This window comes from Oncorhynchus nerka, linkage group LG7, assembly GCF_034236695.1.
Source record: "Oncorhynchus nerka isolate Pitt River linkage group LG7, Oner_Uvic_2.0, whole genome shotgun sequence".
Taxonomy (NCBI): Eukaryota; Metazoa; Chordata; class Actinopteri; order Salmoniformes; family Salmonidae; genus Oncorhynchus; species Oncorhynchus nerka.
Genome location: NC_088402.1, coordinates 86,603,575 through 86,629,495, shown reverse-complemented (window position 1 = coordinate 86,629,495; position 25,921 = coordinate 86,603,575). Strand labels below are relative to the sequence as shown.

General features: G+C 44.6%; 1 protein-coding gene across 1 annotated transcript; it reads right to left on the bottom strand.

The window, feature by feature from the left end:
• Positions 1-4,863: 4,863 nt before the first annotated feature.
• Positions 4,864-24,293, bottom strand: LOC115119515 (transmembrane 9 superfamily member 4). The gene is made up of 17 exons (XM_029648348.2): positions 24,192-24,293; positions 22,397-22,510; positions 21,964-22,063; positions 20,138-20,294; positions 19,841-19,970; positions 18,289-18,412; positions 17,890-18,008; positions 17,375-17,557; positions 16,946-17,078; positions 16,673-16,754; positions 16,190-16,265; positions 15,992-16,075; positions 15,637-15,812; positions 10,777-10,840; positions 9,191-9,310; positions 8,449-8,538; positions 4,864-7,858 (listed from the first exon to the last, which is right to left on the bottom strand). The coding sequence occupies exons 1-17, from the start codon at positions 24,225-24,227 to the stop codon at positions 7,709-7,711; spliced, it is 1,938 nt and encodes a 645-aa protein (XP_029504208.1). The 5' UTR covers positions 24,228-24,293; the 3' UTR covers positions 4,864-7,708.
• Between the last annotated feature and the right edge of the window lie 1,628 nt (positions 24,294-25,921).

The window sequence follows — 25,921 nt, the reverse complement described above, 5'->3', positions numbered from 1 at the left end:
AATACATGTTGTCTCTAGACAGGAAAAGGACTGTACTGCTGCCTAGTAGCTACAGAATACATGTTGTCTCTAGACAGGAAAAGGACTGTACTGCTGCCTAGTAGCTACAGAATACATGTTGTCTATAGACAGGACAAGGACTGTACTGCTGCCTAGTAACTACAGAATACATGTTGTCTCTAGACAGGAAAAGGCTGGTACTGCTGCCTAGTAGCTACAGAATACATGTTGTCTCTAGACAGGAAAAGGCTGGTACTGCTGCCTAGTAGCTACAGAATACATGTTGTCTCTAGACAGGAAAAGGATTGTACTGCTGCCTAGTAGCGACAGAATACATGTTGTCTCTAGACAGGAAAAGGACTGTACTGCTTACAGTAGACCTCACCCCACACGCGACAGTTTACAGTAGACCTCACCCCACACGCGACAGTTTACAGTAGACCTCACCCCACACGCGACAGTTTACAGTAGACCTCACCCCACACGCGACAGTTTACAGTAGACCTCACCCCACACGCGACAGTTTACAGTAGACCTCACCCCACACGCGACAGTTTACAGTAGACCTCACCCACACGCGACAGTTTACAGTAGACCTCACCCCACACGCGACAGTTTACAGTAGACCTCACCCCACACGCGACAGTTTACAGTAGACCTCACCCCACACGCGACAGTTTACAGTAGACCTCACCCCACACGCGACAGTTTACAGTAGACCTCACCCCCACACGCGACAGTTTACAGTAGACCTCACCCCACACGCGACAGTTTACAGTAGACCTCACCCCCCCACACGTAGACCTCACCCCACACGCGACAGTTTACAGTAGACCTCACCCCACACGCGACAGTTTACAGTAGACCTCACCCCACACGCGACAGTTTACAGTAGACCTCACCCCACACGCGACAGTTTACAGTAGACCTCACCCCACACGCGACAGTTTACAGTAGACCTCACCCCACACGCGACAGTTTACAGTAGACCTCACCCCACACGCGACAGTTTACAGTAGACCTCACCACCCCACACGCGACAGTTTACAGTAGACCTCACCCCACACGCGACAGTTTACAGTAGACCTCACCCCACACGCGACAGTTTACAGTAGACCTCACCCCACACGCGACAGTTTACAGTAGACCTCACCCCACACGTGACAGTTTACAGTAGACCTCACCCCACACGTGACAGTTTACAGTAGACCTCACCCCACACGTGACAGTTTACAGTAGACCTCACCCCACACGTGACAGTTTACAGTAGACCTCACCAGTTTACAGTAGACCTCACCCCACACGTGACAGTTTACAGTAGACCTCACCCCACACGTGACAGTTTACAGTAGAAGAGTTTACAGTAGATATGACAGTTTACAGTAGATCAATTCACGTGACAGTTTACAGTAGACCTCACCCCACACAGGACAGCAGAGAAGATGGATATGCTAATAATTCATTCGCGGAGGCAGCTGTAAATGCTAGGTTTTGCACAGCTAGCCTTGGGAAGTGGCCTTTTCAGGAGGATTTCAGCAGTTCTTCATCGGGATGACATAATCATTTTATCCATCCCACCTGTTTTGGAGAGACAAACTCTGCTAACCCTCTGCTGAGATACTCCTGAGAAGGTCTACCTCTGACGGTGGTGTTACACCATGATTCAAACCATCAAATAGTTCATTAGCATCGTTAATGGAAACGTTGTGGAAGTAATATCACACCTTAAACTTTGACTGAGTGCCGAGCGGATGTTTTCGCTACAGTGCCTTGTTGGTTCATTACCTCGACTGCGCCTACTAGAGAGGTCTTCACCTTTCCTCTGTACTAGTAGGTGCAGAACACACAATTTAAGGGAATTCTTTAATCCATTTTTAAGTCAGAAAACCTGTTTCTGGATTTCATTAATGATTTAATTTGTTGTTGTTGTTGTTGTAGTGAGGAACTGTGTACTGGTGAAGACAAGATTCACATGTCGTTTTACATATATTTTAGCTTAATGTATGTCTTCCAAGCTCTTTGTGTATGTTGTTTAGCGACATCTACTTTATGTTTCGTACTTTATTACAGCCACCTCTGGGGGGAAAGGTCATCCTTACACTATTTTATCTAGCATGGAATTTATCAACTACAGGGAGAATTGTATAAAAAAAATATTCTTCAGAGGAAAAACAGCTTTTTTTTTGTTTCATATCTCACATGCAATCAGTTGCTGCAAAGTGACAGATTTTGTATATTGGTTGATCCAAAGAGATGACATAACAAACCTATTTACTGATTGTACAGTACATTGTATCTTTGAACTGTCATGTGTTATGTTATTAAAATACAGACCCACGGTTTCATACTTTGGTTGTAAGTTTGACTCCTTTTTGTCTTCTGAAAGGAGGATGTTTCGAACACAGAACATTGGAAATGGACTCAGACTCATGTTGAAAAAGACACTGAACATTCCTAGAGAGCCCTACACCACATTGCTCTACACAGATGATTTGACACACTGGACGTTGCTAAGGGTCTTGTTGCTAGAGCTGAGCTAAGGCCATTGGACAACCGTAATTACTGTATGATGTCATACAGGATGATGCAGCTAACCTATAGCTACACAGACAGCAACACTCACAAATACACTTCCAGGTTTCAGACTGCGCTATACACACAAAAAATAGAAATTAAAATATGCTTTTTAAGATTTTTTGCTGGGCAGCCACAAGGTTGTTAAAATGTATAGGAGGGTAGCGTACTGTGATCCCACAATGTGTAATCTGATCCCTACCCCTCAAGACCCACAACATACAGAAAAGGACCATGGGTAATCTGATCTCTACCCCTCAAGACCCACAACATACAGAAGAGGACAATGTGTAATCTGATCCCTACCCCTCAAGACCCACAACATACAGAAGAGGACCATGTGTAATCTGATCTCTACCCCTCAAGACCCACAACATACAGAAGAGGACAATGTGTAATCTGATCCGTACCCCCTCAAGACCCACAACATACAGAAGAGGACAATGTGTAATCTGATCCGTACCCCCTCATGACCCACAACATACAGAAGAGGACAATGTGTAATCTGATCTCTACCCCTCATGACCCACAACATACAGAAGAGGACAATGTGTAATCTGATCTCTACCCCTCATGACCCACAACATACAGAAGAGGACAATGTGTAATCTGATCTCTACCCCTCAAGACCCACAACATACAGAAGACAATGTGTAATCTGATCCGTACCCCCTCAAGACCCACAACATACAGAAGAGGACCATGTGTAATCTGATCTCTACCCCTCAAGACCCACAACATACAGATGAGGACAATGTGTAATCTGATCTCTACCCCTCATGACCCACAACATACAGAAGAGGACCATGTGTAATCTGATCCGTACCCCCTCAAGACCCACAACATACAGAAGAGGACAATGTGTAATCTGATCCATACCCCTCAAGACCCACAACATACAGAAGACGTAATCTGATCTCTACCCCTCAAGACCCACAACATACAGAAGAGGACAATGTGTAATCTGATCTCTACCCCTCAGGTTTAATTAGTCGTTTGGGATACACAGTCTAATGAAATGCTCCCTTGCAACAACAATAATAAATAATTAAAGATAAGAATATAAACATCTCAGTAGAATAGAATAAACGTTTTAGCTTAATTATAATACAGGAAGGTACAATTTATAGTCTGATATTTACACATTTTGGGTAAGGGGGGGATTGGAGGGAAAATGTTTAAATGGTGCAGTATTTAGCAATCATAATAAGAGTCTGGTAGCAGTGTGTGTGTGAGAGAGAGAGAGAGAGTGAGTCAGTGCAGGTGGTCAGTTCAAGTGTTCCAGCAGTCTGATGGCTTGTAGATAGAAACTGTCTCTGAGCCTGTAGGTATCAGACCTCATGCTCCGATAGCATCTACCCGACGATAAGACGAACAGCTCGTGGCTGAGGTGTGTAGGGGCCTTGATGATGCTGCGTGCCTTCCCCAGGCACCGTTTCCAGTAGATGTCCTGGATGGGTTGGAGCACGGTCCCAGTGATGCTACTGGGTCGTCTTCACCACCTGCTGGAGGGCCTTGCGGTCGTGGATGTAGCCATTTCCGTAGCCGGCCGTGATGCAACTGGTCAGGACACTGGAGATGGGGCAGTGGTAGCATTTGAGGACTGCATTTCTTCAGTTGCCTTTAGGAAGTAGAACCGCTGTTGCGCCCTCTTGACAAGAGTGGTGGTATAAGTCCTTTGTGAATTGGACGCTGAGGAACTTAAACTGCTGACTCTCTTCTGCCGTCCCGTGGATCGGGGCATGTTTCCTCCTCTACTTCCTGAAGTCAACAATCAACTCCTTTGTATAGCTGAGGTTGTTCCAGTTCCAGTCAATATCCAGCAACTTCCCACAGCCATTGGAAGAGGAGTGGGGCAACATTCCACAGGCCACAATTAACAGCCTGATCAACTCTATGCGAGGGGACATGTCACTCGTGCTGTATGAGGCAAATGGTGGTCACACCAGATACTGACTGGTTTTCTGATCCACGCCCCCCTACCTTTTGGTTTTACGTATCTGTCATCAACAGAAGCATATCTATATTCCCATTCATGTGAAGTCAAAAGATTAGTGTCTAATGAATGTAATTAAAAAGACTGATTTCCTTATATGAACTGTAAATCAGTCAAAATTGTTGCGTTTTATTCATTATTTATATATAAAAATAAATGACAGAGCGAACAGGACGATGGAACTTCAGAAAGCATTACTTTGGCTTTTCTATATGAAAATTACACACAATCCCTGCCGATCAAACATTTGTCATAAATTAATAGTCTACTTTAAAGAGACGCATTCAAAGTCCAACATCGCATCAGTACTTTATTAGTTTCATAAATTATATCACTGGGCATTCTGTAAAGAAAAGGGGACAAGAAACAGGTCTTTAAAAATCATGCTTTTGGCTAAAACAATGACATGATATTTATATAGTCAAGAGTCCCCACTATACAGCAAACCTCAGCAATACAATGTGTTGTATTTACACAGTCAACACTCATTCACACGCATACATACAACGGCTCCTGTCAGTCAACTGTACATCTGCAGGAAATCTCTCCAGAAATCTGTTTGTTGGGCCCAGGGGAGGAAGTCTGTCGGTCTCTGAATCAGAGAGCAGTGAGAGCTGGCAGCTCAGGAACACTTTTGACACTAAAGCCCAGTTCACACTGGCAGTTTGAAGTGAGTCAAATACAATTTATTTGCATATCCAATTCAAATCGGTTCTTTTTCCTGCAGTCTAAACGGCCAAAAAGTACATGGAATCTGATATTTCAAGCCATCTTCCCAGCCATGGCTTTTGCGTTTGCCCTCAATTGGTTTTTAAGACTGTTATTTGGCATATCTTGATGCTTGCTAGCTACTCTGTTGACAGTTTGACAAGAACATGTGGTAACTAACTAGGTTGTTTACAAAACAAATTAGTGAATGTTCTAAAAAGCTAAACAGCTACCTAGCTCGCTAGTTAACTGCTGTGGATAACCAAAAAGGATTTGTTTTGAAAGTTGGATCATCTTTGTCCTTTGAGGCTTTAAACGTGTTTTTACACTATGATTTTGAACATTCAAAGCAACTGTGAAACTTCCTGTCGTTACTATGACAACTAGCGTAGCCGTGTCAGCAAATGACTGTCTGAACACACACCTAATTTGGTCATTTGTAACTTGCTGTTCGGACAACAAAACAGCAAGTTGTTGTTAAAAAAAAAAAAACTGATTTGAGCATTAAGGCCTGCCGTGTGAACAAGGCTTTACAGAGGGAAGAAAAAGACCGATGCAATACTGACTGTGGAGGTGAATGTGTGAGAGGAGAAGTATGATTCATTCAGTGATACACTACATGCTGAATGGAGTAATTCCCCCTCTGCACCAGTTCGATCCCTCTCTCTTCCAGTGCAGCTCTATCCCAACACCATCTGCTGGGCAAGACCACCAGACTGTCCTATGGTTGGTTGCTATGCTCTTCATCAAGGAAAAACTGGCAGGGTAATAACGTTGACCTAAAAGGTTGCATTCCTGAAAGCTCAGCTCTCAAACATAAAAGACCCAGTTTCCTGGACCTAAATTAAACCTATTCCTGGACTCAAAATGACCTTTCAATGGTAATTCTCCATAGAGAATGATGTGTAATCCAGGACCGGGCTTAATCTGGGTCTGAGGAACTGGCCCATAGAATAAAGTAAATGGTGGTAAAAGGTCTGGAATATTCTGAATCTCATTCACCACACTTCCATTCAGTTGTGTAGGTCCCGTGTTATAGTTTACAGGATCTTCTGCATTTCAGACTCCACAATCAAGAGGAACTCCATCTACAAGACGACGAGAACCACTAGTGGGGAATTCTAGCTGGGTAACAGAGAGTAAACCCAGTGAAGGATCTGCCCATTAATACAATAGGTTGACATGTAGTACCTTCTCGAACCTATCGACAATCTAAACCACATTGTCGATCTCACACAGCACCGACTTGGCTCGTGGTTTTATGGGGAATAACTGTACTCCACTTAAAATGCTCAATGACAGAATCATGTTTAAGGTAATCCGAGAAGACATTGATGCTCAGGGACAACCGACAACGATAGTTAGAATAGCAGTGTCTCACTGACAACTCAAAACATGACCTTTATGAAACCAAACAGTCATACTTAAAGAAATAATGCATAGTTCAGTGGGACCATGGAGCTGATTACCTCACCTAGTAATGCAATCTGTCCAACCATTTTAAACACATTGACCTAGGAGAAACAATGCCCAGAAATTATATAGGTGATTTGAAGGATTACTACTTTTCATCAAAATTGACATTTCGTTCCATAACATTTCATATTTCAACAGTCTTAAGCCCAAGTGGCTTCCCTGCAAGTAGTATTTAAAGAGAAAATTAAATTTATGCTTCTCCACATTGAAATCCGGTCGCTTTAAAAGATACATTTTAGACAATCTGTTTCCTTAATGTGAGAGACAATTGTTTTCAGGGAGTCAAATTGAGACTGATTATAGTTGTGGCTGATATGGTCCCATTTAAGTTTTTAAAAAACAGAATATTTTAATATCCATATGCCTGTTCCAATGTTAGACGTCCATTTCCCAGCATATTTTCAGACAAAAATAATACTTATTAGCGACGTTACAAGTGTGACCTCTGATCATAAACGTATCTGGAATAAAGATAAACTAACTTTACAGAGAGAGAGAGAGGGTGTGTGAAAGAAGTTACGACTAAAATATCTTACTGATTTTAAAACAATAAAGTTCAATTCTGAACCAATGCACTTGAGTCGTCCTGTGGAACCCAGGCTTGCTCCAAAAGCAGACAGTAAAACGTACAGAGACTGTTTCATATGACATGCTTTGGCCCATGTTGTGTGTACAAGGTGAAACACAGTAGAAAACATTGACTGTCCAATAGGAAATCTCTGTGTCTCTGGACATCCAATAACAGGGAGGATGATCGTTGAGTTTGCAGGCTGCGCGCCATCTTACTGTCGTCTCTCCATGCCTATTGGGGGGAGGGGTCTCTGTTCCACAAACATCACCTCACACGTCCATGTGTCCACACACACACACACAAGCCAGTGATTGCTGAACATAAAGAATAAAAATGTAAAAAATGAAAAATGTGACAAAAAAAAAAAAAAAAAAGAAACAAACTCAGTCGATTTTGACGGCAGCGTAGATCTTCCGTATGAACATGTACGCTGCATAAAAACCGATTGTCCCTGTAAGGAGCCAGAAGGACAGGACCATGAGAGCCGTGTAGCCAAAGTACAACAGGGAAGGAATAAACTCCACGATGTCCAGCTGGAAGAGAAACACAACGTCAACATGTTGTTAGACAGCTACCAGCCATTCTAAGCAGCAGCTACCAGCCATTCTAAGCAGCTACCAGCCATTCTAAGCAGCTACCAGCCATTCTAAGCAGCAGCTACCAGCCAATCTAAGCAGCTACCAGCCATTCTAAGCAGCTACCAGCCATTCTAAGCAGCTACCAGCCATTCTAAGCAGCTACCAGCCATTCTAAGCAGCTACCAGCCATTCTAAGCAGCAGCTACCAGCCAATCTAAGCAGCTACCAGCCATTCTAAGCAGCTACCAGCCAATCTAAGCAGCTACCAGCCATTCTAAGCAGCAGCTACCAGCCAATCTAAGCAGCTACCAGCCATTCTAAGCAGCAGCTACCAGCCAATCTAAGCAGCTACCAGCCATTCTAAGCAGCAGCTACCAGCCAATCTAAGCAGCTACCAGCCATTCTAAGCAGCAGCTACCAGCCAATCTAAGCAGCTACCAGCCAATCTAAGCAGCTACCAGCCAATCTAAGCAGCTACCAGCCAATCTAAGCTTGCTTAAACAACCTCATTCAAAAGTTCATCTCAAAACCTCTTCGATAGTTACCTTGTTGACAAAGTAGAAAACAGCGTAAACAAGGACGTAGAAGGCCGAGCCCCCTGATACCAGGAAGGTCCTCCACCACCACCGGTAGTCCTGCAGGAGACAGACCACACAGTTGGGCACATGCATGTGATGTCACAACTAGTGGAGCGACCCACTCATCAGGAGACAGACCACACAGTTGGGCACATGCATGTGATGTCACAACTAGTGGAGCGACCCACTCATCAGGAGACAGACCACACAGTTGGGCACATGCATGTGATGTCACAACTAGTGGAGCGACCCACTCATCAGGAGACAGACCACACAGTTGGGCACATGCATGTGATGTCACAACTAGTGGAGCGACCCACTCATCAGGAGACAGACCACACAGTTGGGCACATGCATGTGATGTCACAACTAGTGGAGCGACCCACTCATCAGGAGACAGACCACACAGTTGGGCACATGCATGTGATGTCACAACTAGTGGAGCGACTCACTCATCAGGAGACAGACCACACAGTTGGGCACATGCATGTGATGTCACAACTAGTGGAGCGACCCACTCATCAGGAGACAGACCACACAGTTGGGCACATGCATGTGACGTCACAACTCACCAATCATACCTCCCGTCTCTATCAAGTTCTACTGTGGTTGAGAACTGAATATCTCTGAACTTCTGTTCACACTCAATGCTTTCACTATGCAATGCCCCATACACACACAGCAGCCAAACAGCAGGGCACCGCCTCACCTCTGCACAGAGCTGGAAGTAGACCATGACGATACTAATCTGGGAGCAGGACACCACCAGGATGATGAACACCAGGAAGAGGAAACCAAACAGGTAGTAGAACTGGTTCTCCCAGATGGCCTGCAGAGGGAGGATTTACAGTCAGACAACACCTATTAGACCAGTGCCACGTACGGCAGAGACACGGGGGCTAGACTCCGAACGCGCACGGCAGAGACACGGGGGCTAGACTCCGAACGCGCACGGCAGAGACACGGGGGCTAGACTCCGAACGCGCACGGCAGAGACACGGGGGCTAGACTCCGAACGCGCACGGCAGAGACACGGGGGCTAGACTCCGAACGCGCACGGCAGAGACACGGGGGCTAGACTCCGAACGCGCACGGCAGAGACACGGGGGCTAGACTCCGAACGCGCACGGCAGAGACACGGGGGCTAGACTCCGAACGCGCACGGCAGAGACACGGGGGCTAGACTCCGAACGCGCACGGCAGAGACACGGGGCTAGACTCCGAACCGCACGGCAGAGACACGGGGCTAGACTCCGAACGCGCACGGCAGAGACACGGGGGCTAGACTCCGAACGCGCACGGCAGAGACACGGGGGCTAGACTCCGAACGCGCACGGCAGAGACACGGGGGCTAGACTCCGAACGCGCACGGCAGAGACAAATAGAGAGACAACTATACAAATGATCACTAACCCAAAACAGGTCTAAAATAGACCAAAAACTCTGAATGTTACAACTTCCCCTTGTGTCCTTACTAATAGTGAGCGCACAACTTCTTCCCTACCAGAGAAATAAGGAAATTCTGACGAGTGCGACAAAGTTGAGGATATTTTTCAATGAAAGGACAGTAAAGTAGGAAGCCCATGTTTTAAATTAAGCAATAAGGCGCGAGGAGGTGTGGTATATGGCCAATATACCACGGCTAAGGGCTGTTCTTAGGCAGGACGCAATGCATCCGACACCGAGAAAAGACGAGACACAATATGTGGTCTCAAAACAGAGACCAGTAATACAACAGAAACTGTAGCAGCTGGCTGTCACTGCTTTTTTGGTTTGGTGTTTACAGAACAGTTGTGGCTTTTCGAATAATACCAGCTAGTCGAAATGACCAAAAAGTTAAAAAATAATATATATTTTTTACTCTACTCTCTTGACCAATCAGAGTGAAGCAAAATGCCACCACAGCAGATAGTGGGTAATCTGTCTAGGCCATGTGACATCTGAAGTAGCTCAATGTGCGGTACATAAAAACTACATTCTAAAGTTTGTTTTATTAAATTATTTAGAATGTCATGGTATATCCTTGCGTGTAACAATGTAACATGTACAATTCAAAATGTATACAAAAGCTTTTTCCATTGTTAAAATAACCCCCCAAAAATAAAACACTCACAGGTGTTAATACTAAAGTCCGTTGGGACATCCGATTAACTATACCCATCCCCTAGTGGTGTCTCCCTGTTGTAACTTGTAATAAACCAGATCCATTTGATGGACTTCACCTCCGGTTCCCCTCTACACTCCTATTTCAACAGGCTAGAATAGAACAGGCTAGAGGAAAGGACTTCTACTCACACTGAAGATGAAGAAGAGCTCTATGAACATGGCACCAAACGGTAGAATCCCAGCCATCAGGATGCTATAAAAAAAAGAGAAAACGTTATGACACTGCATTAGGATCAACAGTGATTTAATGACAAGTTGTGTGACTGGATATGAGGAAAGGCTTTGCTCCCCAGCAGGTATTCCCAAACTGGGGTACGCCAAATAAAAATGTGATTCACATTAAAATACAAATACTTTTCTTCACATTTTCAAACAGTCCATTTATATTTTCCAACGGGGCTATACATTTGGGTGAGTTTCCCCCCCCCCCCTCGCCTGAGTAGCCTCGTTTCCCTGCCAAAAATAAAATGAAACCATCTAGTGTTCAGCGAAATAACAACAATGTCAAATACAGGTTGCCTAGTCAAATAATTAACATCCAATCACATTAACCGTTACTCTCTCACAGGAAATTTAGAAACATGACAAATTAAAATAAGCCACAGAGTTTGAGAGAATAAAGACGACTTTCGAGTAGTAAGATGTGTATAATAGCAACAGATACCATTAATAAGAAGGGTCTAGAAGCATCTTATATGGTGACCTACTGAGTGACTAGAACAGGCAAGCCCCATACTATTGAGGAGGACTTAATTCTTCCTGCTGCCGCAGATATGCCTGGGACAACGTTGGGGGAAAAGGCCCAAAAAACTATACAGACAATGACTTCATCAAACAACACTGTTTCACGACGCATCACTGAAATGGCAGGACATGTTTTGAAACAATTACTGCTTCGCATACGAGCCAGTGACTTCTATGCGTTACAGCTGGATGAGTCAACAGGCCTGGCACAGCTCCTTGTACATGTCTGTTACAGCTGGATGAGTCAACAGACGTGGTGGGCCTGACACAGCTCCTGATATATGTCTGTTACAGCTGGATGAGTCAACAGGGCCTGGCACAGCTCCTGGTATATGTCTGTTATAGCTGGATGAGTCAACAGACGTGGAGGGCCTGGCACAGCTCCTGGTATATGTCTGTTACAGCTGGATGAGTCAACAGGCCTGGCACAGCTCCTGATATATGTCTGTTACAGCTGGATGAGTCAACAGACGTGGCGGGCCTGGCACAGCTCCTGGTATATGTCTGTTACAGCTGGATGAGTCAACAGACGTGGCGGGCCTGGCACAGCTCCTGGTATATGTCCGTTACGTTTATGGGTGGGGGTGTGTGTCAATTAAGGAAGACATCCTCTTCTGCAAACCACTGGAAACCAGGACAACATGGTTATTTTTAAAGTACTGGACAGCTTTGTGATAAATGGACTTTGGTGGTCAAGATGAGTTGGTATCTGTACTGATGGCGCAAAAAGTCATGACAAGGAGACATAGTGGAGTGGTAACGCGCGTGCCAGCAGTTGCTCCCGACGCTACTTGCGTACACTGCAGCATCCACCGAGAGGCTCTTGCTGCCAAGGGAATGCCTGACAGATTGAAAGACATTTGTCAACTTTCTTAAAGCAAGGCCCCTTGAACTCTCGTGTATTCTCTGCACTATGCAATGATATGGGCAGCGACCATGTAACACTTTTACAACATACAGAAGTGCGCTGGTTATCAAGGGGGAAAGTATTGACGTTTCATTTTTTTAATTGAGAAACGAGCTTAAAGTTCTTTACTGACCATCATTTTCACTTGTCTGACCTCTTGCATGATGACGAGTTTCTCACACCACTGGCCTATCTGGGTGATGTTCTTTCTCGCCTGAATGATCTGAATCTAGGATTACAGGGACTCTCTGCAACTATATTCAATGTGCAGGACACAATTTGTGGCGATGATTAAGAAGTTGGAGCTCTTCTCTGTCTGCATTAACAAGGACAACACACAGGTATTTCCATCATTGTATGATTTTTTTGTGTGCAAATGAACTCAAGCTTACGGACAATATCAAATGTGATATAGCAAAGCACCTGAGTGAGTTGGGTGCGCAATTACACATCTAATCTGGGTGATGTTTTTTCCTCTCCGGAATGATCTGAATCTAGGATTACAGGGATTCTCCGCAACTAAACTCATCAAAAAAAGAAGAAACGTCCTCTCATTCTCTCATTCTCAACCTCATTTATTGTCAGCAAACTTAACACGTGTAAATATTTTTATGAACATAAGATTTAACAACTGAGACAAACTGAACAAGTTCCACAGACATGTGACTAACAGACATGGAATAACGTATCCCTGAACAAAGGGGGGGGGGGTCAAAATCAAAGTCAGTATCTGATGTGGCCACCAGCTGCATTAAGTACTGCAGTGCATCTCCTCCTCATGGACACCAGATTTGCCAGTTCTTGCTGTGAGATGTTACCCCACTCTTCAAGGCACCTGCAAGTTCCCGGACATTTCGGGGGGGGGGGGGGGGGATCAGGGTTCTTCACTGGCCATGGCAGAACACTGACATTCCTGTCTTGCAGGAAATTACGCACAGAACGAGCAGTATGGCTGGTGGCAATGTCATGCTGGAGGGACATGTCATGATGAGCCTGCAGTAAGGTTACCACATGAGGGAGAAGGACGTCTTCCCTGTAACGCACAGCGTTGTCATGCTGGAGGGACATGTCATGATGAGCCTGCAGTAAGGTTACCACATGAGGGAGGATGTCTTCCCTGTAACGCACAGCGTTGTCATGCTGGAGGGTCATGTCATGATGAGCCTGCAGTAAGGTTACCACATGAGGGAGAAGGACGTCTTCCCTGTAACGCACAGCGTTGCGATAACAAGCTCAGTCCGATGATGCTGTGACACACCGCCCCAGACCATGACGGACCCCCCAACTCCAAATAGATCCCGCTCCAGAGTACAGGCCTCGGTGTAACACGCATTCCTTCGACAATAAACGCAAATTTGACCATCATCCCTGGTGAGATAAAACCAGGACGCGTCAGTGAAGGGCACTTTTTGCCAGTCCTGTCTGGTCCAGCGACGGTGGGTTTGTGCCCATAGGAGACGTTGTTGTCGGTGATGTCTGGTGAGGACCTGCCTTACAACAGGCCTACAAGCCCTCAGTCCAGCCTCTCTCAGCCTATTGTGGACAGTCTGAGCACTGATGGAGGGATTGTGCGTTCCTGGTGTAACTCGGGCAGGTGTTGCTGCCATCCTGTACCTGTCCCGCAGGTGTGATGTTCGGATGTACCGATCCTATGCAGGTGTTGTTACACGTGGTCTGCCACTGCGAGGATAATCAGCTGTCTGTCCTGTCTCCTTGTAGCACTGTCTTAGGCGTCTCACAGTACGGACGTTGCAATTTAGTGCCCTGGCTACATCTGCAGTCCTCATGCCTCCTTGCAGCATGCCTAAGGCACGGTCACAGAGATGAGCAGGGACCCTGGGCATCTTTCTTTTGGTGTTTTTCAGAGTCAGTAGAAAAGACCTCTTTAATGTCCTAAGTTTTCACAACTGTGACCTTAATTGCCTACCGTGGAGGCAGGTAGCCTAGTGGTTAGAGCATTGGACTAGGAACCGAAAGGTTGCAAGATCGAATCCCTGAACTGACACTGTAAAAATTCCGTCGTTCTACCCCTGAACAGGCAGTTAAACCCACTGTTCCTAGGCCGTCATTGAAAATAAGAATTTGTTCTTAATAGTTAAATAAAGGTTAAAAAAATTGTCTGTAAGCTGTTGGTGTCTTAACAACCATTCCACAGGTGCATGTTCATTAATTGTTTATGGTTCATTGAACAAGCATGGGAACCAGTGTTTGAACCCTTTTAAAATGAACATCTGAAGTTATTTGGATTTATAAGAATTATCTTTGAAAGACAGGGTCCTGAAAAAGGGACGTTTCTGTTTCTGCCGAGTTTATATTCAATGTGGGGACAAAATTGAGGCTGATTAAGACGTTGGAGCTCTTCTCTGTCTGCATTAACAAGGACAACACACAGGTCTTTCCATATGTTTGATTTTTTGTGTGCAAATAAACTCAAGCTTTTATGGACAATGTCAAATGTGATATAGCGAAGCACATGGGTGAGCTGGGTGCGCAATTACGCAGGTACTCTCCTGAAGCCGAAGACAAACAGCTGGATTCGTTATCCCTTTCATGCCCTGCCTCCAGTCCACTTACCCATATCTGAACAAGAGAGCCTCATGTTATTTAATCAGAAGCCACTGCCAGATTTCTGGATTGGGCTGCGCTCAGTATCATGCATTGGCAAATTGCGCTGTTAAGGCACTGATTGCAACCACGTACCTATGTGAGAGTAGATTCTCTGCCCTCACTAGTATGACAACTAAATACAGGCAACCACGTACCTATGTGAGAGTGGGTTCTCAGCCCTCACTAGTATGACAACTAAATGCAGGCAACCACGTACCTATGTGAGAGTGGGTTCTCAGCCCTCACTAGTATGACAACTAAATACAGGCACAGACTGTTTGGAAAATTATTTAAGACTGAGACTCTCTCCAGTACAACCCAACATTGCAGTTATGTGCATCCCTTTCAAGCACACCCTTCTCATTAACCTGTGGTGAGTTATTCACAATTTTTGATGAACAAAAAGTTTTATATGTAAGATGGCTAAATAAAGAGCAAAATTATTGATTATTATTATTTGTGCCCTGGTCCTATAAGAGTTCTTTGTCACTTCCCACGAGCCAGGTTGTGACAAAAACTCACACTCATTCTTATGTTTAATTAATGTATTGTATAGTGTGTGTGTGGCAGGCTTACGATGATGACTAAAAACAACATTTGAGAGTGTGCTGACCTTGGTGCTAGAGGGGGTACGCAGCTAGAGGTTGAATGTTTGGAGTACAGGACTATAAAAAGTTCAGGAACCACTGCTCTAGAACATAGCTGTAGGCAGGCTTGACAAGGACACTCACCCCACAAACTTGTTCATGTACCAACGCTGCTCAGGTACCTGGCGAGGGATCTGATTGGTGCGGACGGGGTTATCGTATGGCTGCTTGCGGAAGCCAAAGTAGTAGCCCAAGTAGACCAGCGGCATGGAGATACCGAACCACATGCAGAGTAGAGCCAGCATGGTGGTGAAGGGGACCTGAGGAGGGAGGGGGAGATGGTGTGATTGATGTCAACACAAGACATCACAGTCCTATTTCAACTAAGAGATATAGTCTTTACTATGCTGTGAGGTAGACACAAACACCGGTCCTAGTTATGACAGTGAGTGAATATGTTAAACAGTGGGCCTGTAATGGAGGAGACTAGCTAGCTCACGGCTCCAGACGAGTGCTCTCCCCAGATGAAACAGTTGAGAACGAAGCAGATGCAGAAGACCACGGCAGGGTACAGAGTGGCCGTCTGCAGGCAGAGCGGAGGAGAAACAGTCCCACATGAACAGTAGGCAACAGGACACTATAAGTTTCCTTAAACATACAGTATTAGCCATTGATAGCATCCATTTGTAGTACTCACACAGAACGCTCCCTTCTTCCACCGATGGCCTTTCAGCGTGCGGTAGAGTCTGCCAGCAAAGTATCCACCGAACACACTAGGAAGAGAAAACAGTCATACGGATGGCTCTCCCACAGCGTGCAGACAGAGGCCCCAGCCAGAGGCCCAAGCCAGAGGCCCCAGCCAGAGGCCCCAGCCAGAGGCCCCAGCCAGAGGCCCAGCCAGAGACTCCAGCCAGAGGCTCCAGCCAGAGGCCCCAGCCAGAGGCCCCAGCCAGAGACCCCAGCCCCAAATGGACCCCTATGGAGCTCTATACTATACCCAATTTCTGTGTGGATATCTGAGAGGATTTGATAGGTGTAAGCAACATATAAAATCACTCGCTCCACCACACCCTCTGACAAGCTAGGTGGAAGCCCCCCCCATACTGCTTATACTTATCAAAAATGTCCACAAGTCGGATTGGGCGAGAGAAATAAGGAGGGCAACTCTCTCGTGTCTTACCCCATGAACATAAACAGGAAGCAGGAAGTGGTCATCAGGGCCCCTCTACTGGAAGGCGACAGCATCCCCAACATGGCCACGACTACAGGACAGATAGCACAGCAGCTTCAGCCCCATGTCACAGAGACAAACACGACCACGCTTTCATCTCCAGTTGTGATGGATGACCCATATCCAGACATTACAATGCACGTCCTTGATGGAAATGCCAGTTGGTAGATAAGAGTACTATTGAAGAGGTTTTAGGAGTCCCGTTTTTTACAGCCCACTTACAGATAACGATGAGGATCATGCAGAAGAGCTGTATGCCCGAGCCCAGCAGAGAGCTGAGGATCATGGGATACTGTGGAGGTCTGAACACGTCTCCATGGACATTCTTCCAGCCCGACTCCTCCATGGTGTCCTCCTAACGAAGACAGACATGGGTATTTTACAGACACTACCCACATTCATTCACACAACATGAAGAAGAAAATACTTTTCTTGAGGGTGAACACAACCCGTCGCATTTTGAAATCTCCGCAGTCTCACACTTATTTAACTGAGTCTCTCTCTCTGCAGCTACAGACACAAAGTGATGTCAGAAGCCAAAGTGATGTCAGAAGCCAAAGTGATGTCAGAAGCCAAAGTGATGTCAGAAGCCAAAGTGATGTCAGAAGCCAAAGCCATGTCATATTTAGCAGAGTGAGTGGGGTCTCTTACTATGTCATCCTCTCTGTTGTAGTTGGCGATGTCCTTCCTCAGGGTCCTGATGATGATCATACTGAGGATCCCAGAGAGGAAGAAGACCACCACCACTGAGTTGACGATGGAGAACCAGTGGATCTGCACGTCGCTCATGGTCAGGTAGGTGTCCCAGCGAGATGCCCACTTCACCTGGCTCTCCTACAGGGCAGACAAACGGGCTCCATTTCTATTTCTTTAGGAAGGGTAGTCCTTAATGAGACCCAAGGGCTCTTTATCTAGAGAACCTTGCATTACAAGACAACCAATTACACAATCAAGGAGCCTAGCAAACAAAGAAAAATATATTTAACAAAAACAAATAACTGCATTCCTCAGTGAAGAGGTCCATTAACAACGTAGCCAGCTAAGTCAAGTGACAGTCTATTTGAAGTGAATCACAACGTTTCACATTTTACAGAGGAAAATCTAAACTCTTTGCCGTTGCTAAAAACCTAAAGATAGAACATAAAGAGAGGGGCCGTGCCTCTTACCTCCCAGCGGACAGAGTAGGTGAAAAGAACGTCATTGTCCTTGGAGGGGTCAATCTCCTGAGGAGCTGAGTTAGTGGCCTCGGGCAGGGTACACGACCCCTTATCAGCCGCCTTTAGGTCTGCAGAGGGATCCATACAGAGAATTAACATAGAGAAGGGGGAGAATAGAAACACACTGTATTTCACAGGAGGTTGGTGGCGCCTTAATTGGGGAGGAAGGGCACGTGGTAATAACGAGTGGAATAGGTGGAACGGTATCAACATGGTTTCCATGTGTTTGAAGCCATTCGCGCCGTTCCAGACCTTATTATGACCTGTATTTTTTTAAATGCTTGAATACACTGTTTATTGGGCTCAAATAACCCGTTCGTACCTCAGGAAGGACACTGTGTAACTTACCCTCCACCTTGACACTCTGGGGAACCACCTCAAAACGAACAACTCTGTAGTTGTGCTCTTCCCCCTCCTCCAGCTTCTCCTTGTGGTAGTAGATGATGAAGGACAGGTGGTTGTGGAGGTAGAACTATAGTAGAGAAACAACATACTGTAGGACAGGTAGAACTATAGTAGAGACGACATACTGTAGGACAGGTAGAACTATAGTAGAGAGACAACATACTGTAGGACAGGTAGAACTATAGTAGAGACAACATACTGTAGGACAGGTAGAACTATAGTAGAGAGACAACATACTGTAGGACAGGTAGAACTATAGTAGAGACAACATACTGTAGGACAGGTAGAACTATAGTAGAGACAACATACTGTAGGACAGGTAGAACTATAGTAGAGACACAACATACTGTAGGACAGGTAGAACTATAGTAGAGACAACATACTGTAGGACAGGTAGAACTATAGTAGAGACAACATACTGTAGGACAGGTAGAACTATAGTAGAGACAACATACTGTAGGACAGGTAGAACTATAGTAGAGACAACATACTGTAGGACAGGTAGAACTATAGTAGAGACAACATACTGTAGGACAGGTAGAACTATAGTAGAGACAACATACTGTAGGACAGGTAGAACTATAGTAGAGACAACATACTGTAGGACAGGTAGAACTATAGTAGAGACAACATACTGTAGGACAGGTAGAACTATAGTAGAGACAACATACTGTAGGACAGGTAGAACTATAGTAGAGACAACATACTGTAGGACAGGTAGAACTATAGTAGAGACAACATACTGTAGGACAGGTAGAACTATAGTAGAGACAACATACTGTAGGACAGGTAGAACTATAGTAGAGACACAACATACTGTAGGACAGGTAGAACTATAGTAGAGACAATATACTGTAGGACAGGTAGAACTATAGTAGAGACAACATACTGTAGGACAGGTAGAACTATAGTAGAGACACAACATACTGTAGGACAGGTAGAACTATAGTAGAGACACAACATACTGTAGGACAGGTAGAACTATAGTAGAGACACAACATACTGTAGGACAGGTAGAACTATAGTAGAGACACAACATACTGTAGGACAGGTAGAACTATAGTAGAGACACAACATACTGTAGGACAGGTAGCAGAGAGAACAGAACACAAAACACCCTAAAGCAGGGTTTCTTAAACTATGGTTTGACTTGGGACCCAAAGTAGGCCCTGGGCATGTGAGAGGATTGTGAGTTATCTATAATCACACACTATTTTTTATTAATTTGGGTCGTTGAAGGACGAGTTTGGGCTCGGGTGGACGGTCAAGTTGTCATTTGGGCCTCAAGCTGAAAAAATGTTAAGATCCCCTGCCCAACAAGATCTGTTCTATAAAAACAAATGGTATATCTAGAAAAAACCCTGCTGTCTTCACATGTGAAAAGTGTAAGGGGGTCAAATAGAAGGATTCAGCGTTCCACTCCCCTAATCTCATTCAGATGTGTCCATGCTCTCTCTCCACCCTTTAGTTATGCCCTTGTAAAGCGGTTCAGTACCTTGCTGTTGTCAGTGAAGCCCAACCTGTAGCCATGTTCAAACTGAACATCCTTCACCACCTCCTTGTCCTCAGCCTCTATGTTGGGGTTGAACTCCAGCCGCGTAGCCACTGGGAGGTTGTCTGCAATGCTGTGGGCGTTTATAGACAGGATTAAAATGGACCATACAGGAGCATTTTACACAGTTACCTGATAAATGCGCTGCCTAATTGTATTGATCCAATGGTAGATGATTCACAGGCATGCTGACTGTTTCTTAAAAAAGGTGAGAAAGAGTAATGAGGAAAGGGAACTCACAGGTGAACATAGTACTCCTCCTGAATTCGCTCAGCCACCAGCTTACTCTGCTGCACGTTGAGTTTCAGCTTGGCACAAACCACCTCACACTTCCTGTCCTGGGTCATGAGTACCGAGTACAGGGTGTTGACAATACGGTCCCCGCGTAACACCTCCCCTGCACACACACAGAATAACACGTCAATAGGACTTCTTGGTGAGGGCCTTGAGGTGCAACAGATGATAATAAATCACAAGCAAAGACTAATCATCAGCAAATACACACGCAATACACAAGCAAAGACTAATCATCAGCAAATACACACAGTACACAAGCAAAGACTAATCATCAGCAAATACACACGCAATACACAAGCAAAGACTAATCATCAGCAAATACACACAATACACAAGCAAAGACTAATCATCAGCAAATACACACAATACACAAGCAAAGACTAATCATCAGCAAATACACACAATACACAAGCAAAGACTAATCATCAGCAAATACACAAGCAAAGACTAACACAAATACACAAGCAAAGACTAATCATCAGCAAATACACAAGCAAAGACTAACACAGTACACAAGCAAAGACTAATCATCAGCAAATACACACAATACACAAGCAAAGACTAATCATCAGCAAATACACACAATACACAAGCAAAGACAGCAAATACACACAACACACAAGCAAAGACTAATCATCAGCACAACAATACACAAGCAAAGACTAATCATCAGCAAATACACACAGTACACAAGCAAAGACTAATCATCAGCAAATACACACAATACACAAGCAAAGACTAATCATCAGCAAATACACACGCAATACACAAGCAAAGACTAATCATCAGCAAATACACACAATACACAAGCAAAGACTAATCATCAGCAAATACACACAATACACAAGCAAAGACTAATCATCAGCAAATACACACAATACACAAGCAAAGACTAATCATCAGCAAATACACACAATACACAAGCAAAGACTAATCATCAGCAAATACACACAATACACAAGCAAAGACTAATCATCAGCAAATACACACAGTACACAAGCAAAGACTAATCATCAGCAAATACACACAATACACAAGCAAAGACTAATCATCAGCAAATACACACAATACACAAGCAAAGACTAATCATCAGCAAATACACACAATACACAAGCAAAGACTAATCATCAGCAAATACACACAATACACAAGCAAAGACTAATCATCAGCAAATACACACAATACACAAGCAAAGACTAATCATCAGCAAATACACACAATACACAAGCAAAGACTAATCATCAGCAAATACACACAATACACAAGCAAAGACTAATCATCAGCAAATACACACAGTACACAAGCAAAGACTAATCATCAGCAAATACACACAATACACAAGCAAAGACTAATCATCAGCAAATACACACAATACACAAGCAAAGACTAATCATCAGCAAACACACACACAATACACAAGCAAAGACTAATCATCAGCAAATACACACAATACACAAGCAAAGACTAATCATCAGCAAATACACACAATACACAAGCAAAGACTAATCATCAGCAAATACACACAATACACAAGCAAAGACGAATCATCAGCAAATACACACAGTACACAAGCAAAGACGAATCATCAGCAAATACACACAATACACAAGCAAAGACTAACCATCAGCTAACACACACACAATACACAAGCAAAGACTAATCATCAGCAAACACACACACAATACACAAGCAAAGAGTAAACCTTCCAAACAGCGACACAACAACAACACATCTGCATGAGAGGAGAGCAGAGAGAGATGCTTACTGACCCAGGTTCTCTGCTTTGTAGACCACTTTATCAGGCTGACAGAAGGGCAAGGAGTAGTATTCATAGGGAAGCTGGGTCCGGGAGCTGGTCAGCTTCACGGCCTGGTGGTGGTGGGGGGGGGGATCAATATGCACATTCATTTGAGTGACTGACTGCCTGACCTGCCAACTGCATGCAAATAGGCTACACAACCAATACCTAGTTTTCACCTCAGTCTGCCTTGGAAAAGCATTTGAGCTAAACAGGCTTTTGTCTCTGTATCAAAATGAGGTTATGATAACATACATCATCATACTTAGAAAACCAAACAACGGCAACTTAGTAAATCCATAAGAAGCCAAGGCAGAAACAAACACAGCCAAAAACATTAGAGTATTATGCTGATTAGACATAAAAAGGCTAGAAGGAGTAGGACACGTTTCTGCTTAGTTTACCTTAATGTCTACAGCACTGTTCTGGTGGAAGTTCATAGGAGCAACTCCAGGCACGTAAAAGGCCTGGACTCCTCCAGGCAACAAGGACAACAGCAGAAGGGCCAACCACGTCGCCTGCAACACACAAACAGACTAGTTGCCACATACCCACAATGGAAATTGAGCAATCAATGGAGAGTGGAGGCGCCGTCGGGACATGTAAGGTGAGAAACATTTTTCAACCTGAGATGATGGTTATCAGATTCAAATGTAGTAGGTTTATTGGTGCACAGTATCAAGCACAATCCAAGATGTCTCAATCACTTACACAAAACTTTGAGAGTGTACTTGGCATGGACCTACAGTGTGGCGCATCTAACCAGTTACAGTGGCTAGACCGCAGGCCTACACAGCCCACTGATGGTATAGAAACACCTTAATATCTCAACATGATCTTGTGGATTATCTACTGTATGCTTAAGGGTGTTACAATAACACTGCATGACAAATATTAGAACAATACATCATTTTAAAGCTGGGGTGGGAGGTCACCTTAACCAGGGTTCCCAGATCCAGGTTAAACCTAGTACTGGACAACAAAAACATTTACAGATGGGAAATTGCATTGAATGTGCAGGCTATATAAATCCCTTTCACTCAGATTGAGAGAGCTCAAGATTTAGCAGGCAAACATAGGCCTTCTACTAAAACTAAATGTCACACCAGTCAAACTGGATTTCGCTTTCCTGTCTGGAGTGCTTGAAAAACCACTGTATCCATGACTCTAATCAGACAGTAACTATTCTGCATTGGTTCTGGGGATGGGCGGGGGACAAGCATGAACATTCTGTGTTAGCAGTGAAACGTTAAAACACTGAAAAGATACATGTTGATAAAAACAAACCAAACAACCCAATGTAGCCAAAGGTATCGTATTAATCTCGTTTCAAATGATGAATTTCTTAGGCAGCTACAGGTGTTTGTTAGCTACCTATCTGTATAAAAATGAGTATGACAATATCCACACTCACAATAGCACACTTAACTAGCTAACTTTAACTAAATAGCTAGGTGACATTATTAGTAAATTGTTTTGATGTGAATGTCAACTAAATACGCCACATAGAAACTCAGCAAGGAGATCGCCTTTGGCTACATTTATATAATACACACAATGCGAAAATGCATAGCTAGCCAGCGAACCACGTAACGTTAGCATTCGCCACGTAACGTTAGCTAACTAAACTGGTTCTGGTGCTCGAACTAGCCAACTCCCACATGAAAACGACCTGCTTTGCATTCCCAGTTGCTACAAACGTTTGGAAAGCGTATGCGTAACTAATGTTAGATTATGATTGAAACTAATTCACTAGCCAGGTTAGCTAACCTTACATTTCTGTAGGAGGTTGTTGGCTAGACAGATAACAGCCCAGCTACGCAAAAGCCAAGGGCTACGAAGTCAAGTATTACTGTTAACTGTCAACCGTAACGGTAACCGAAATATTTCCTTTCTGGTCAACATACAGTAAGAACGAAGGAACATTATTGTATTGTGGATTTACGCTGGAAAACACAAATGACAAGTTAGCTGGTTAGCGTCGTCAACACTAGCCTACTACTAGCACTTCTGCACCATTGACAAACCAACAATGTAGAAGGACACCACATTTAAATACCGTTAAATCATAACTTTTTATTTCACTTGATAAAGTAAACTCGGATATGAAGAATAACACAACAATATGCTTGTAGTTGAAGGTAGACAGTGAAATCTGACAGATGTTTGAAGAACAAAATTGTATTGCTTCCCACTTACCATCGCCGCGGCCGCCATCTTGAATACACGTGTCATTCGTGACGTGAAAGGAACCAAAATCCGTTCGTCCCGGTCGTCATACTGAGGAAACTGGCGAATCAGTGATGCCAATTTAGCAATTATGTTGCTAGATTTGGCAACTTTTCAGACTACCCTGGCAAACTTTTTTTTCTCAAACAGCACCTAAAAACAAATTTAGCTACTTTAAAACAAATTATTTGGAACTTTTAGCAACTTTTGAAAAGTGACTCAAATGCTTAAAATGCACGCATTTTCCCTCTAAATGACACAAAACCGATTTTTCTCTATCACACACTCAGTCACAACACACGTACCTGGCTGCAAAAGTGCACTGTGAGTGACCTCGGCAGCAGGCGCTCAGCTCGTGCACAGGCAGCAGGCGCTCAGCTCGTGCACAGGCAGCAGGCGCTCAGCTCGTGCACCGGCAGCAGGCGCTCAGCTCGTGCACCGGCAGCAGGCGCTCAGCTCGTGCACAGGCAGCAGAAGGCCTGCTGCAATTTCAGCAAATTTCAAATCATTGTTGGCTGACTGCAGCAGCGAGACAAACCCAATGAATATAGTTGGTCACAAATGTTTGATCTTGAACAGAACTTAAAACAAAAATCAACATGTCTCAATCAAAATTGTACAGCCAGAAGTTCAGAAAAGAGTGGGAGTCTGTACCTGAATTTAAAGGTTGGCTGAAGCCAGTAATTGGGGATGATTGTCAGGTATACTGAGCCTACTGCAAATCAGATATGCTTGTAACAATGTATGACATCAAAAAACATTGCATATAAATAAATCAAAACCGTACAACCCCGCAACACAGTCTACATTACCACAGTTGGTTAAGAAAGTGGATAACTGCAAGAGCGCAGAAGCTACTATGGCAATGGCCATTGCGGAGCATTGTTCGCTGCGACCATGCCACCATTTAAGTATGGCTTGCAAAGCTGCCTTTTCAGATTCTGTGGCAGCAACAAACTTCCAAGTGCACAGAAATGATTAGGGGAGTACTGGCTCCTTATTTTCTCCAAAGAGTATCATCAGATGTGGGGAGATGAGAAGTTCAGTCTCCTTTTGGATGAGTCCACTGATGTCAGAGTCTCGACATACCTGGGTGTGGTGATTCAGTATTTCAGTGCTAAAAAAATAACAGTTGTGTCCACATTTCTCGGGCTGGCTGAATTGAAGGGGGCGATGCCAGATCAATAGCAAAGGCGCTAGTTGAGTTTCTTGAGAGCTTTAAATAAGAAAATCTTCAGGGTATTGGAACTGATAATGCGTCCATGATGACTGGGGTGCACAACAGGGTGCACAACAGGGTGCACAACAGGGGGCACAACAGGGGCACAACAGGGTGCACAACAGGGGGCACAACAGGGTGCACAACAGGGGCACAACAGGGTGCACAACAGGGGGCACAACAGGGGGCACAACAGGGTGCACAACAGGGTGCACAACAGGGGGCACAACAGGGTGCACAACAGGGTGCACAACAGGGGGCACAACAGGGTGCACAACAGGGCACAACAGGGGGCACAACAGGGTGCACAACAGGGGGCACAACAGGGTGCACAACAGGGGGCACAACAGGGGGCACAACAGGGGCACAACAGGGTGCACAACAGGGGGCACAACAGGGGGCACAACAGGGTGCACAACAGGGGGGCACAACAGGGGCACAACAGGGTGCACAACAGGGGCACAACAGGGGCACAACAGGG